At 45.0% G+C, this 15,301-nt stretch overlaps 1 protein-coding gene across 2 annotated transcripts; it reads left to right on the top strand.

Moving 5' to 3' along the window:
• Nucleotides 1-1,230: 1,230 nt before the first annotated feature.
• LOC133887059 (uncharacterized) lies at nt 1,231-14,506 on the top strand. 2 transcript variants are annotated; one of them, XM_062326962.1, is made up of 4 exons: nt 1,231-1,450; nt 13,506-13,599; nt 13,668-14,060; nt 14,171-14,506. In XM_062326962.1, exons 2-4 carry the CDS (start codon nt 13,537-13,539, stop codon nt 14,189-14,191), a joined length of 477 nt encoding a protein of 158 aa, XP_062182946.1. In that variant the 5' UTR covers nt 1,231-1,450; nt 13,506-13,536; the 3' UTR covers nt 14,192-14,506. The 2 variants fall into 2 exon arrangements, with proteins under 2 accessions (XP_062182946.1, XP_062182945.1); XM_062326961.1 differs by having other exon boundaries at nt 1,231-1,454.
• Nucleotides 14,507-15,301: the final 795 nt, after the last annotated feature.

Here is a 15,301-nt window from a genome sequence, read left to right as displayed (position 1 = left end):
CTCAATCGCGGTGTGAAAATAAACGAGTATATTTCCGTTTTCTTCAACCGTTGAGTCAACCTAAAGTAGCAATCAACAATCCGACGTTTTTCGCCACGATTTGTCGATCCTTCGTAGTTGTGATATAATTGCAGCATATTCCAGTTGATATAAAGAAGATGGTTCGCTATAGTCTTTGTTTGAATGCTATCATACTCGCAATGGCATAATTTGGTAGACGGACAACTATGGCATAATTCTTGTAGACCAGATAGCACTCCTAGTCCCATGTAATCGAGCACGACGAAGCTAATGCACACGTTCAATATTCTAGAGGTAAAACACCAGAACACCTCCACAGTCAGAGCTCAGGAGTAGTGACGGGCCGTGCCTAAGATTTTAGCCAGGGAAAACTCCACCTCGGCCTTGGCCGGCCGGTGCCGGTGTCCGCCATTGAATCACGCTCCTATCACTGAATATGCTGCTAGGTAGCTGGGGCAGCTGTCCCACTCTGCTGTAGACGACAGTTTATCTAGAAAGAAAATTTTATGAGATCCTTTATTAAAGATTCTTATGAGATTTTGATTCATGTTATTTTTTTTTAATTTAACAACTGTCATATGCAACTGAGAGGAAGAAAAATAACAATGATATACACAAAAGAGACCGGAGTCTTTTTTGAGACCGAGCCTCGTAGAATTTCTTTGCATAATCTATACTCGGGAGTGACTCGTAATAAGCAGCTAAGTTACGTATTAAAAACATGCTATCCATATCTTACATATATATGGAAGTATGACCCACGTCTGGTCCTCACCATGAATGTTATATTATAGACCAAACACTTATTAAATGGCATATTGTGGATTTTTTTATCCATATTGATCCTGCTGTATATGAAAATTAGACCCCACTTAAGAAAGTTTTACATGCATCATCCCATTATTTTACATGCTCAGAGCCAGCTGGAGCTGGAGAAGGGCAGAGGCGTGGAGCCCACCACGCGGGGCACAGGGCCCCCCCGTCAGTGAGACCAACTGAATCACCACCTGCCCACCTGGCCCCACCCCGTTCCCGTCCTCTCCTCCTCCACTCCTCTCCCCTAGAAAACCCCTGATCCTTTGCTCCGCTCGCCCCCTCGCCTCCTCACGGCGCGCCACTCAGGCAAGCGCCCTCCTCTTCCTCCTCTCCTCACGCGCTCTTCTAGATTCTTCTCGCATTGCTAATATCGTTCTCGAACTTTCTAGGCTTGCTCGTCGAGGGTCAAGGAGGGAGCCTAGGGCCGAGCCGCTTCATCGACGCTCGGCGCCGCGTCGACTCCGCCGTCTCCAAAATCTTCTCGAAGCTTCTAGGCTCGTTCGTCAGGGTCAAGGGGGGAGGCCAGGGCAAGCAGCTTCATCGACGCTAGGTGCCGCGTCGACTCCGCCGTCTCCAAACCAGCGGCCCATCGCCCTGACGCCGCAGCACTCAGGCAGGTTCGTCCCCCTGCTCCTTCACTTCCAGAAACTTGTTGTGACCCAGGGTATCTGTGGTAGGATTTTTTTTAAGATTTGTGGTAGGACTTGAGTAGCAATTGATAAATTGGGTAGAGGTTAAACATGGATTAGCAAAGGATTTGGGGGGGGGGGGGGGGGGCAGCATGAACAGCAGGGGACCGGGAGGGGACGAACCGAGGAGGAAGACGACTCGAAGACGAAATCTGTTCTGTTCGATCCCGTGTCAACAAGACACTACTAACCCTCGCCCACATGTCGTCGTCTCCAACTTGCTTAGGCCCACTGTCAGTTGGTTTCCAAGGTAGAGGCTTTGCAGGTGTGATGACATTACCGCCCCGGTGAAATCTGCTTGTTCCCAAGCAGAGGCATAGTCAAACTGCTATTGAAATACTGAGTAATCGCACAAACGGTTAAGTTCTGATAGCAGACTTGACCACTGTACGAAAATCTCCAATACACGCCTTGCAGGAACAAGCATTTCCCAAATGAATCTGTGGTTGTATCTCTCTGACCTGACTGCAGCTGTAAACTTTGGTATGTTCTATTGTACCAAAGCTTGCCGATGTAGTAGCTTGCATAGGAATACTGAACAAGTTGCTGCTCCGCCGTAAGTAATATTTGTCTCCTGAATGCCTGTATGTAGCATTGAACTTCTCCTTTCGACAGTACTAGGGAGTAACATCAATTTCGGAACATTTCCTTGTATCATGACCACAAGAACAGCTCATGTCCAATGTCAGATTCCCGTCTTGTACCGGTAAAATTCACCCAGGAGGACTTCTGAAATAGTTGAGATAGTTGAACTGACCTTTACAATTTGCCCATACCCAGAGTTTTGTTCATTGGAATTCCAAGATCCCAAGGCCTTTTTGGAGTAACATATCACATTGATTGAACTTTGCAAACCAAATCAACATTAATCACATTATTCTCTTGCTGTAACTTTATAACCTTGCTCATAGAAGCCTCTGTGTCGGGACTAAAACCATTCCGCCTCCAGGATGGTATTTTTCATAAGCTTCAGACAACCACTTATCATTCTCAAATTTCCAGGGCTTAAAGTACCTCTCTGCCATGGCTGTAACAGATCAAACACTGCGAGCCCTCATTAGTCCAGATCTCCATGGACTGAAAGCATTTCTATTCCAAGGTGATATTTCCATAAACCCTTGCTGCTCAATACTGAATTTCCATTTTAGAGCCTTCTGCTTGACATCTTGTGGCATTTCTATGGACACTACATAGTCCAAACTCAGTGGTATAGCCCACTGCTGACATATGAAGGTGGTCATCTTCCACCAAACATACCTGAGCTCCATTTGTCACCGTGAGCTTGTTGTTGGTTATCTCATCAATCTTGTAACTGTTTCTACAACCAACATATCCGTTGGATACACGTCCCTTCTTAACGTAGTATCATCTTCATCTGTGCTCCAGATTGCACCGATATGCATTCGTGCCTAAACATTACAAGCCGCTAGCACGCAGGCCGTGCGAGTCGCCATAAATGGCTCTACCTGAGCCAGAGAGCAGCCACACCATCAGTGGGAGTTGCATGTCCCATAATTATTGAAAGGTACATTCCTGAAATTAGTGAGGATGATCTCCAATCTCTTCATGTCAGGGGTTTCCTGGACTGCCTCACATGATTGTAAGAACACTAGAACAGCGTTGTCTCTACTGTACTGTATTCCAACGATACTCTAATGACCACTAAAAAACTTTGCTTAAGTTACATAGCTTAAATTCACAACACTTGGATGCACCCAGATTTTTGGCATGGCTAGGTCACTGGAACAAATTATTTTGTGTCTATAAGTTGTTTTGCCAAGTTTTGCACATTTTTAAAGACTTTTACCCTTTTGTATTGCTTTTCTTTGTTATATTCTTATCTTTGTAGAAATATGCCATTGATTGTTTTTCCTCTAATCTTAACCAAGTAGATAATTGGGTACGTACAAAATCATGAAATTGTTACTTTGTTGATCACGATATGTAACGCATTAAGGTCAGTCTATGGCTACGAACGTTCAAATACTTCCTCTGTTATTTCTAAGTAGGGATGTTGTACCACCCGTTCCAAACAGATTGACTGTAAAAACTAGGATAGAAAATTCTAACATTTGATCCAAATGCAAGCGCCTCTAAGCTTCTTGAGCATTATTTGATTTTTGGATAAAGTAAACAGGAACTTGGAAGTAAACTAATGATTGAGCACTTCTCCTGAAAAGGTTTAAACTCATTTCCCCTCTTCTTGAAATCATAAAATGGTTGGACAATAAAATTATTTTAGATGCAAGTCAATTTACTCATATAACAAAACTATTATCTTTAGTAAATAAATGTATGTATGCCTAAATGGTCAAACTTAAGCATTCTTTTGTTTCAAAAATAACCCTCAGTGTATATCTTCATTGTTTATTACATGGGAAATAAAGAAATAACTTTCTACTGATGTTTGTGAAATTTGCAAAACCTAATATAAGTTATTATCAAAACCGCAGCCACGCGCCGATGGCACTCCTAGTACGTAGATAATTGATGTTTTCACCATCCTACAAACACAGCACAAACTTGTTGGCACGGTAGGCCTTTGTGCGGTCAAGCAGTGATCCAGAAAGGCTAACCTGCTCCAAGCTTCCCACAATATATCAGCAAACTCCCTTCTAATTTACCCGAAGCAACCTTGATAGCTGAAGCTGTGGTATAGGATTGGTTGTGTCGTGGGGGTGGACCCTTGCCCCGACATGGTTGCATGAACCAGTCAAGGAACAAGGCTAGAGGGTCCCCAAGGAACAACCTCCAGCTTGATGGCTGAAGGGACCGTATTCGGAGCACCCAAGATACATTAGCCGAGCCTTGGGAACTAGCCGAAGGAATGTTTGGTGCAAGTCCGGCCTTGGGGATATTCCGAAGGACCAACAAGACTCATTGAGGGCCCTAGGTGAAGGGGAGCATGGCCAGGCCCATCATGTACACCTATGTTGGCTTTGTAATTGGGGCAAGTGTGTTGGGGGCGGGGCGGGGGTGGGAGGTACGCTACCTTAGAATAGACCTTATTTATAGGGGTGTGTAATATATTGTTCTTCCAATTCAATACACATTCTTCTAATTATACTCGATTCCCTAGCTAATCTTTGGGCACTACCCCGTCTTAGGTACCATCCAAAGGATCTTTTATTGTTTGGATATGTATTAGTGTCATATATTGGGATTGGCGTATAAGCTGCGAAGGTGGCACTAGATAATATGGGGACCCTCTAGAAAATTGGGTCCGGGGCCGTGACAGAGATACTCCTGAGCCCATGAACCTCGAGTCGCACCAAACATGCAAGAACGACCTCTATAATTGGGCCAAGTGTGTTGAGGGTGGGGCTATGCTGCCCTAGTGTAGATTCCCGTTTGCACCTAGAGTCAACCTTATTTTTTGGGATACCGGTGTAATATATTATTCTTCCAATTTAATACACATTTGTCCACTTATACTCCATTTCGTAGCTAACCTTTGCGCACTATCCCGTCTATTATACTATTTGAAGGATCTTTTACTGTTTGGATATGTATCCATAATAGTTAGTTTCATATACGGGGTTGGCGTATAAACTGCTAAGATGGCACCAAAGAAGATAGGGAAGACGAAAACCCTCACGAATGTTGGGTTCGGGGTGGCGGTAGAGATACCCCTAGGCCCATGAACCTCGAGTCACACCAAACACGCGAGAATGACCTTTGATAGGGCGAGATGAATTCTTCCCGCCGCAGGTGTGTGGCCCAAGTATGTTGGCTCTGTAGTTGTGTTAGGGTTGGAGGGAGGGGTGTGCTGCTGTAGAATAGACTTCCTTTTATTTCTAGAGTAGACCTTACATATTTATAGGGGCACCATTGTAATACATTGTTCTTCCACACTTATACTCCATTCGGAAGCTAACCTTTGGGCACTACCCCATCTAGGGTGCTATCCGAAGGATCTTTTCCTATTTAGATATGCATCCACAATAGTTAGCTTCATATACGGGGATTGGTGTTTAAGCTGCGAGGATGGCACCAGAGAAGACAGGGAAAAATGAAGATTCGTAGGAAATATCCCTTGGGGTCACACCAAACAGCAAGAGCGACCTTTGTGAGAAATGGGACGAATTCTCTTGGGAGTAGCTTTGGGGCATCATGGACATTAAGGTTTTGGGCTACTACGCAAAACGCATGAAGGCGAAAGTACCTTTTCTTCGCTATCAAACATGACCTCAAGGAAATCCTACACGAGTACTTGATGCTTTTTGTGAAGGTTCGCTGCTATGATTAGGGGGTCTACAAGATTACTATCATCAATGTTGCCATTTGCGGCGTCTAGCCTGCCACCCTCATTGAGAGAATCACATGAAAGACCATCAAATGTGACACTGTTGTTTGACAAGATGGACGAGTATGTGTAGGGAGAGGTGGACTGCTCATGGGTGAACCCCTCAACAATAATGCCTCACCCGTCTCCAACTGCTAGCCCTTAGTCCTGAGAATAACAGGCTCACCCCGAAGAAGTTCAAGGCGCATACAACTCGAGGCCTTCTTTCAGTTCATCACCTTCTTTTGATAATAATGCTTTCTAGACTTTCACCCTAACTGCTATCTTATTAAGGATAAGGAAATGAGTAAAGCAATTTCATGGTCCATGCGTTGATGCCATGTGGTCGTCCATTTGCTAGTGCCATGTGGTCTTTATCTTCACAAGACGCACCTTCTGTAAAAGCCGAATAAAGCCTTTCCATACTCAAGAAAGATGGGCAGTTGCCTAGGGCACTCTTCTTGTAGTCGCTCAACAAGTTCTTAGATCATTAGGATACCCCTTCGTAGTAGTCGTTCAACAAGTTCCTAGATCAAATAGACTTTTGTTTGCTAATGTGTCAAATATTGTGTTGGTTTGTGATGTGTCAATTGTCCAAGAATCAGCAATGATCGTACTCTTGTTGTTGTAAAGTGTCTTCTTTTGCGTACAACTTGTTTTTGATGTTTGGGGCCTTGCCTTTGGCCCCGATGAAACATATTTTAGCTTCATTAACGACTTTTAGCAAATTTACTTGGGTCTTTCGGGGCCGGCGTTGTGTTGTGTGGTGTTTAGGACAAGGATGATCAGGGCACCTACTTGGCCGTGCCTTCCTGTGAGGGGTGCTCAGCCACTAGGGTGGCACCCCTCGCGTAGTAATAGTCCATGCTCATTAGATGTCGCAATCTCTCGACTCCGAGAGTTTTGCAGCTCAGCGTCGATGGGGTAGGGTTCAAGCAACGATACATCGTACATCAACACTTTGACCAGCACCTACATGCCCTGGTGATAAGAGCCAAGAGCTTCTCGTGTACTCCTTAACTACCCTCATGTGCCAAAGGGGTGCCAATTCCCCGAGCGGGTTGTTGCGAAGGGGCGGTCCAAAGCGAAGACTGATCAATCAGGGAATGTCTTCCAATTTGGCACGCCCTCCTTGCGTTACAAGTGCATGCACCACTACTGAGCCCCTCTTGCCAAATGGTAAGAGGCTGGCTAGACCTTCTCTTCCTCCCCGCTTTGTTGCGCGTCAAAGAAGTACTCAGGCAAAGCAGAGGCTCCTCCTTGCCATCGAAGTTGGAGAAAGAGAGCTTATGGAAGCGGGGGACGTTCGACACGTCGCTGCGGAACACCTCGGATGTCACGCCATAGGGCAAGGGCAAGATGTTGTCCACCTGGTGGTTTTCCCGCGGTGCTAGCTGTGGGCGTTGTGTGGCTTAGGGTGGCCATCTCCTTGGACCACATGTTTAGTCTCTCCTCCCCTATGTGGCACCACAGGCAACATGCTCGACGGCCTCAGTTGAACGTCCATAGAATAAAAGTGAAATAAAAAGCGTCCACGGAGAGCCTAAGTGGGGCAATGTTTCCTCAATGAAATCCAATTTATCGTTGCCGAGGTTGTCATTGTTCATCTCCTCTTTCTCGATGTGCGTGAGCTTGGCGTCAGGCAATCCATTTGAGAGTTGAGCATTGCCATCCCAACATCTTGCACTCTTCAAAGGCTTCTCGAGTCTCTACCGCATCGAAATGACAGATGATCTCAGCTAGGGCTTCATTGATGTTGGTGAAAGAATAGAACCCTTCCCATGCATTGTGATGGGTGTAGCAAGAGGTTATGATACCAATCTGTTATGTTCCAAAAATTGGGATCAGAGATTGTGAGAGGTGGGAAAACGGGGATTAGGGTCTCGACCATGGCTTCTTGGCGCCGTAGTGTGGCAATGGAAGGGTGCATAGGGTGAGGGTGAAGGTTAGGGCTTGGGGTAAAGATGGAATTCTTTAATCCTTCTTGAATAATTGATGAGCCTTGCCTCCTTTGCATAGGCCGACTCCCTAACAATTTCTATCTAGACCTTCCTAATTTATCAGTCCAAACATACCAACCTATCCGATCCTAGCCATGCCGGACGCCTAGCTTCTCCTAGGGTGATGCGGCGCCTTTGCCCTGCTGATAAGTTGGCCCACCATGACATTCACACTTGTGATTAACCTGCTTCAAAAACTCATTGTAAAATCCCACTGGGAGCTCATCGGGGCCAGGGGCAGTATTTGGCCTATTCTGGTTCTGTGCTTAGTATAAAAGGCTTTATCAGCTCGTCTTGTTCTCCAGCTGTCATCCTCGCCCTATCTGACCACAGATTTGGGTTTAGATGAATATCAACTCTCTTTGGCTCAAATAAAGTTTTATAGTAATCGATACAGTATCAGTAATTTCTCTATGCTCGTGTTCCAAAGAAAATATGTTACATCTACGCCTCCTGTCATTTGCTCTTCCATGAAAGAAAGCTGTATTTAGCCTTCTAGGATATGCCGTCCAGTTTATTTTCCATTTCATATCTCTCTTTAAGATTTGTCTTTAGACAGGCCCATAGTATCAGCTTTCCTGTCCCAACTCATCCAGTTGCAGTTGCAGATTTGTCTTTCCTTTACAACTCACCACCGCTGGCTGCCCAACCTTTGTGTAGCTCTCTCAAGGAGGTAATAGTATCTTCCGAAAGTCCAGCTCATTTTCCTGAGATCTATCTGGCCAGTTGGCAATAAGAGTTCCCCTGAAGCCTTCATGCTTTAGCCAAGCCATCTCAAAAACAAAATATGTAATCTGATCTTTCTGTCTTTCCCAGAGTCAACCAAAATTGGTTTCTGATTTGAAACGACTCTCAACAGGGCTACCACAGTTACAAAAGGATAGTGCTCTTCCTAGTTGGCTGAAACCAAAACGCTATCCTGGGTGCTTCTAATTGGATTCATTTGTTTGTTTCTTCAAGTAAATCTACTGAATCCATGATGCAATTCCGTTAGTTGTGTATCAGCCACAACACTGACATATCCATATAAATCAATTCCACACCGTCATTGGATTTCTCATGGGCAAACCTGACAGAGTTGAAGTCCCCTCCCAGTCTCCTACAACCAAAGTGTTAGATATGGTTGGGATTGTGTACACGTATGGTAGAATCTTCATTAACATATACGTGTTGTTGTATATCCAACTGTGTTACCGGGACATGGACACGGGTGTCGGAGTCCGACTCGGGTGCGGGTGTCCGATTCGGCAAATTCTAGAAAACAGGATTCGAGGATTCGCCTAATATATATTAATTTTTTTTATTTTTAGTCACTTTTATATGTATAGTGTAGATATCTATCTCTAATTTAATACGTTAAAAGGGGCAAAAATTAGAGTCCTAATTTTGTACATGGATTATCCAATAATGCAAGCCTAAAAAAGGAAAAAGAAGAAAGAAAAAGAAAAAGAACCAAAGGATTAAATGGGCTGTTATTTAGTGGCCCATCCAGTCCACCTACTCCTTTGTTGCCCTACCAACTCCAGACTCCAAAACCAAACAGCAGCCGCCACCAGTCTTCTTTCCTAGCCCCCTTCTTCCACGGACAGCTCTGTCGCCGCTGTAGATCCCTCGCCACCGGCCATCATCTCTTACCAATGACTAGCAAAATGGATAGCCTGCACCTACCTCATCACTCCGGTGCCCTCATCCGCCAGAGACTGCAGACTGTGCTACCGCAGCGTGCTCCCCTTCGGTGCTGGCCCGTTCCCCTGCCCTCCTCCATCTTCTTGTCTTCAACTCTCGCATCCACGGTGGCTTCCCCATCAGTGACTCGCTCGTCTCAGCTACGGCGTCACAAGAATCGACGCTCACCGGCCGACATTAGGCATGAGACGCGGCCACAGGTGTCCGATGCGTGTCGCGTCGTGTCCGACGGGTATCGACGCGCGGACACCTCGATGCGCCAAAAAAATTTCACACGCGTGTCCAGGTATCACAGATATCCAACAATAGGCCGATTGCCTTCCATGTTTAGATCAGATCACGATCGGTTGAGATCCTTCATATTGAGCTATATAAAGACATCAAACCCCTAAGGTTAATTCACAGGGAAAACAAAACATCTACCATGAGTTTCTTCACATGGTATCAGGGCTAGAGCCCGAATTTTGATACAAAGCTCATGATCACCTCGGGTACCTCCGAATCCATCCTCGGGTCGCTTTCCTCCGGTACTCTCGGTGCCAACACCAACACATCGGTCTTTACGGGTTCCATGGCGTCCGGGTACATCTCCATCCCGACGATCGGCCAGATGGTCACCATCAAGCTCACCCACGGCAACCATCTGCTCTGGAAGGCGCAGATCATCCCCATCCTGCGTGGCCACCAGCTCCTTGGCTACATAGATGGGTCTCACCCTGCCTCACCATCCATGGTTCCGGCGTCCACAGAGGCTGGAGCCGAGATGGTCGTCAATACGGCGTATACCACTTGGTATACCCAGGACCAACTCATCCTCACCGTTATCAACTCCACGCTGTCACCAGAAGTTTTGGCATGCGTGCTCGGCCTCACGTCGTCGGCTGTTGTTTGGGCGGCTCTCGAGCACATGTTCTCATCGCACTCACGCATGAGTCACCCAGATCCAGAAGCAGCTCACCCTCGTCTAGAAGGACATGAGCATGACTGACTATTATGTAAGGGAACGGGCAGGCTATGCTAACCTAAAACAAAAAAATTTCTACATCATGCACCTATGAAATCATGCTAGTAGGAGATCATAGATCGTTACCGCTTTACGTGCAGTTGAGCGAAAGAAGAGTTGGAGTAGAGCGATCCAACGTCGTGCGTGTCAAACTCCTCGAGCAGCTTCTCAATCAGATTCGCGATCAGCCCGCGCTGGTAGTCACGCTCCTCGACCAACCACGAGCAGGTGGTCGTGCTCCTCGACTAAAATCCGAGCAAGTAGTCGTGCTCCTCGACCAACTCCCGTTCGACTCGCCGAGAAGATCAGTGCCGCAATAGCAGCAGAGCCTCTACGGTATCCACACGTACTAGGCAGAAACGCTGAGCGCGATGTGCTAGCACCACATGCACGACTAGGGTTTTGGGAGATCGTGCGGAGGGGTGCGGCTAGGGTTTCGGAGTGGCTCAACCATCGCACGTCCTACCCACGCCTCTCCTTATATAGAGCTCGCCAATGGGCTCCCACGTTTGAAGCCCTTTAGTCTTAACTTCTCATGGATCACAATCTAATCAAAACCCATATACAAATCTAATTTGCATGTTTGTTCCAACCATTAAGTGTGTGACCCGTTAGGTTCATGTACAAACGGCTACGACTCAGAAACCCTTTCCAAACCGAAATCAATAGCGGTCCCTAGCAGGACATGTTGACTCCCGAATATACATAAAAGATCATATCGGCTGAACCTTGATATACACATGCACCAATCCTTTCGCCTCACGATACCAGTCAAGCTCAAGGCGAGATACGTGCCACCCTTGTGATAACCTGACAATTCACTCGATCAAATAGTGGATTCATCATGATTAACCGTTTAATCATATTGGTATGGTCATGCACTTTCTCAATCCAACTACCTCGAGGGGCTCAGAGATATCTCTCCCGTTATCAAGGAGGAGCAAATTCCATCTTAATCGCTCATACCCCACGACATGTTTCATGACAAACCCAAAAACTACATTTATGACTATCCAGTTACGGAATAGCGTTTGACAGCTTCAAAGTATGCCACTACACATTCTGGGAATCAATGACGATCTCAGGTGTAAGGATCTTGCAGGTGCACTATTTGAGATAACAACTGATGGCACATCATAAATAACAATCCCAACAGTATCTCAAGATGAGTTTATTCAATATCATGTTCTCTAACATAAATGTCCACATTATTGACCCGGTATCTCTATACCTATGATCTATAAAACGTGATCATCAATCAATACATGTGCTGATCTTATATATTATCACAATGATATACGATCAGAGATCGACTAAGAATAACATCAGGATACAAACAAAGAGTTTCATGAACAAGTCACATACTTGCCAATCAATGTAAATGATAGTCATTCTTTGAATAACACATTATTCGATAGTACATGGACATAAACGTGTAATACAATCATCTCTAAGATTGCCTCTAGGGTATATCACCTTCATATTATGCTCATGTGAAGGGCCTCGGCGACCAGTTGGCATCTACTAGCCATCCTCTCGTTGACGAAGAGCTGATGATCTACATCTTAAATGGCCTCGACGCATCCTACGATACTTTCGCCACTAGCATCAACTTAAAGGGAGGCGATATGACGCTTGATGAGCTGTGGTTTCAGTCTATCCTTGGCGAGCTTAGCATTCAGCACCGAAGGGCACCTGTTCTGTGGTGCGATAACCTTAGGGCTACGTCCCTATCTGCTAATCCAGTGTTTCACGCGAGAACAAAGCACATAGAAGTTGATTTTCATTTTGTCAGGGAGCGGGTAGCTCGCAAGGCACTTGAGATTCGTTTTGTGTCAACCGAAGATCAAGTTGCAGATGGTTTAACGAAGCTGCTCGCTGCACCTCAACTCCGCCGTCTCTATTACAATCTTAACTTGAGCAATTCGATTGAGGGGGAGTGTTAGATAATATGGTTAGGATTGTGTACACGTATGGTAGAATCTTCATTAACATATACGTGCTGTTGTATATCCGGCAATAGGCCGATTGCCTTCCATGTTTAGATCAGGTCACGATCGGTTGAGATGGTGATGTAACTTGACTTGTACTCCACTTCATGTAGAGCTATATAAAGACATCAAACCCCTAAGGTTAATTCACGGGGAAAACAAAACATCTACCAGTGAGTTTCTTCACAGAAAGGACAATTGCTGTTCTGGGATTTTGGTAGCATCAAACATCTTTATCCCCCCCCCCCCCCCCCCAAAAAAAAAATCAAGCCCCCAGATTGGTCTTGGGCTGCAAGCCAGTTCCAATCCAGGCACAAGGTTCCCTGTTCACTATTGGTTACAACTATCTAATTGCGTAAGATGCTTTTAAGATTTCTTGGGAGACATAGAATGTCTACTTTGTGTTTTAAGAAACAACTACCCTAGCTGTCTTCTCCCTTCTCCATATCTATAATGTTCCGAAAGAGAACAATATTTTTTTCTTTTCGATTACTGCACACCCTTTCCTTTTATGTGCCACAAACAGCTGCTACTTGTAAAAGTTTACTGCTATCTACAGAGTTTAGAATAGAAAATGTATTAGTATTGATCCACCTACTTTTCTTTTGGTCTTGACTGGCGTGAACTTGGCATCCTGAGTAGGTGCACCTTGCAGATCGCCTCCATCTCTTGAGTCCGTGTAGGAGAATTTGTAGCGCCCGCCAATTGGTTTTCCTGCTGTTGCATATCATTCAGTCCTTCACTCAGGCTCCTGATTCCAGAAACCAAAGACAAGACTAAATATTAACCCCGCACGCAGACTCCACCAATACCCCTTTGTCAATCTTCTGTTTCTGAATGCCTGCTATATTCCAGTCCATGACTTCCTGAAGAGGGACCATTTTCTGATAAAATAGTGCATGTTTTCCGGGTGAATGAAGCACAAAGGGGAAGTGGGATTGTTTGGCCACCCAGTTTTTTTTTCTTTTCTTTTTATGCATGTATACTCTGTGCTGATCTCCATTCTGCATGTAGGCATTGAACTGCTCCCTTCTGGTCTGCAAAAATGTCTGAAAGTGCTTCTGTGGGGAGGGGCCAGAAAGCAAATGATCCTGATGACGAGATAAAGGTGAATATTTCCCATAACCACACTTATTCATGTTATATGACAGATGCTAATAATTCATCCAAACTCAGGAGCAACATTCCAAACTGATGCAATCATTCCAATCGATTCTAACTGCCGAGGTGTGGTTCATGTTTCCCACCATGGCTGGGGCATCCAATTTGGACCGCTTGGCCAAGGGAGACCAGGCGCATGTTGTTATGGCCTTTATCATGATGGGTTACGTCTCAATCGTGTCCTGGATTATATCTCACACCACTGAAGCTTCGAAATGGTCAGGTGTAGTCTCAGGTCTGACACAGCTGGTGACAATCTTATGTCTAGGGTTGTTCCACTTTGTTGTTGGCCTTCTTATCCCTGAGGAGTACCCGGCCTACATGTGGGCAAACTTTCTTCTTTTCATTGCTGGTGGGCTGTCCGTACTGTCACTATGGAGGACATACTTTCTTCTACCAAAGAGCAAGGTATGCATATTTCTGTTACAAGTAGCATGTGTAATGTATATTTTTGTTACAAGTAGCATGTGCCTTGACTATGATCACTGAATTAATTTTGCAACACAAATGATTTGCAGACAGTCTTAAAGGAAGATTGAGGCGGCAGGACCGCGGACAGATACCTACACAAGTGAAGAAACCAGAGTAACCAATTAACTGCATTATGACAATCAACTCCTCAGCTTAATGGATGTCGATATAACTCCCTTTGAACTGTTGCATCATTAATGCTGCTAGTATAGTAACGGGACAGGCAGTATATCTTGTTTTCACGTACAATATCGAGCAAAGCCGTTACTTGACATGTCCACGCGTTGTGGTCGCGTAGCAGCAGATGTACCAACTCCCTTGTTGCGGAGAATTTTGGCTAGTCTCGGTACGAGTTAAGACATTTAATTAGGCTTTTGCTTTTACATCTTGCATGCCCTGTTCTGTCTTCTGTCTCTCTCCTTTTGAGGAGTTACTACATCTATGCGCTAAACTCGGTATAACTGAGAAGGTCTCTATGAAACTATCACCTGGGTAATTTGCAGAAACGCAACTCCATGGTGTTGTCTATAGAATGTCAATGTCGTCCTCTGTTTTTTCATTGGAGCTGTTTTTTTTTTTCTCTCGTCACTCTGGTCTGCAGTTTGTACTGCATCCGTGTGCTCGCTTTTCGTTTTGGTCTGAGTCAATGCACTTCTCTGGTGTATGTGTCCTTGATAAAATTGAGACAGGGCTCGAATTTCAACTCCAGAAAGATGTCCACAGAATCAGTAGGACATTTTCAAATTAGATATAGCGTCCAGACGATCAGTTAGAAGAGAAAAATTACACAAAACCCCTTGATTTTTCCATGTGCCATGTAGCTCAAGGTTTAAGCCTGTGAGGCACGTGGCACCAACTATTTAGCAAAAGTTATGGTGGCAGCTAGTCGGAGCATTTCCAACCGGCTCTTTATCTCGCTCCCTATGCTATTTTCTAGCAAAAACAGGACCAAAACAACCTCTACACGGGTCCCTATCCCGCTCTCTACTTTTAGGTTGTGTTTAGTTAAGGGATGGGGTGAGATGGGAGGAGGTGATCCTTGTTTTTTTGTGTTTAGTTCAGCGATAGAGATGAGATCATCATTTCTAGGGAATATTCTTTTAAAATATTGGATGAAACTATCTCTCTAAATTGGTAGGATAAAACTATTCACCTTTACTAATCATGCTCATTAGTAA

This window comes from Phragmites australis, chromosome 12 (assembly GCF_958298935.1).
Source record: "Phragmites australis chromosome 12, lpPhrAust1.1, whole genome shotgun sequence".
NCBI classification, from domain to species: domain Eukaryota; kingdom Viridiplantae; phylum Streptophyta; class Magnoliopsida; order Poales; family Poaceae; genus Phragmites; species Phragmites australis.
Note: the sequence above shows the minus strand (reverse complement) of the source record. Positions and strands in the feature narration are given on the sequence as shown.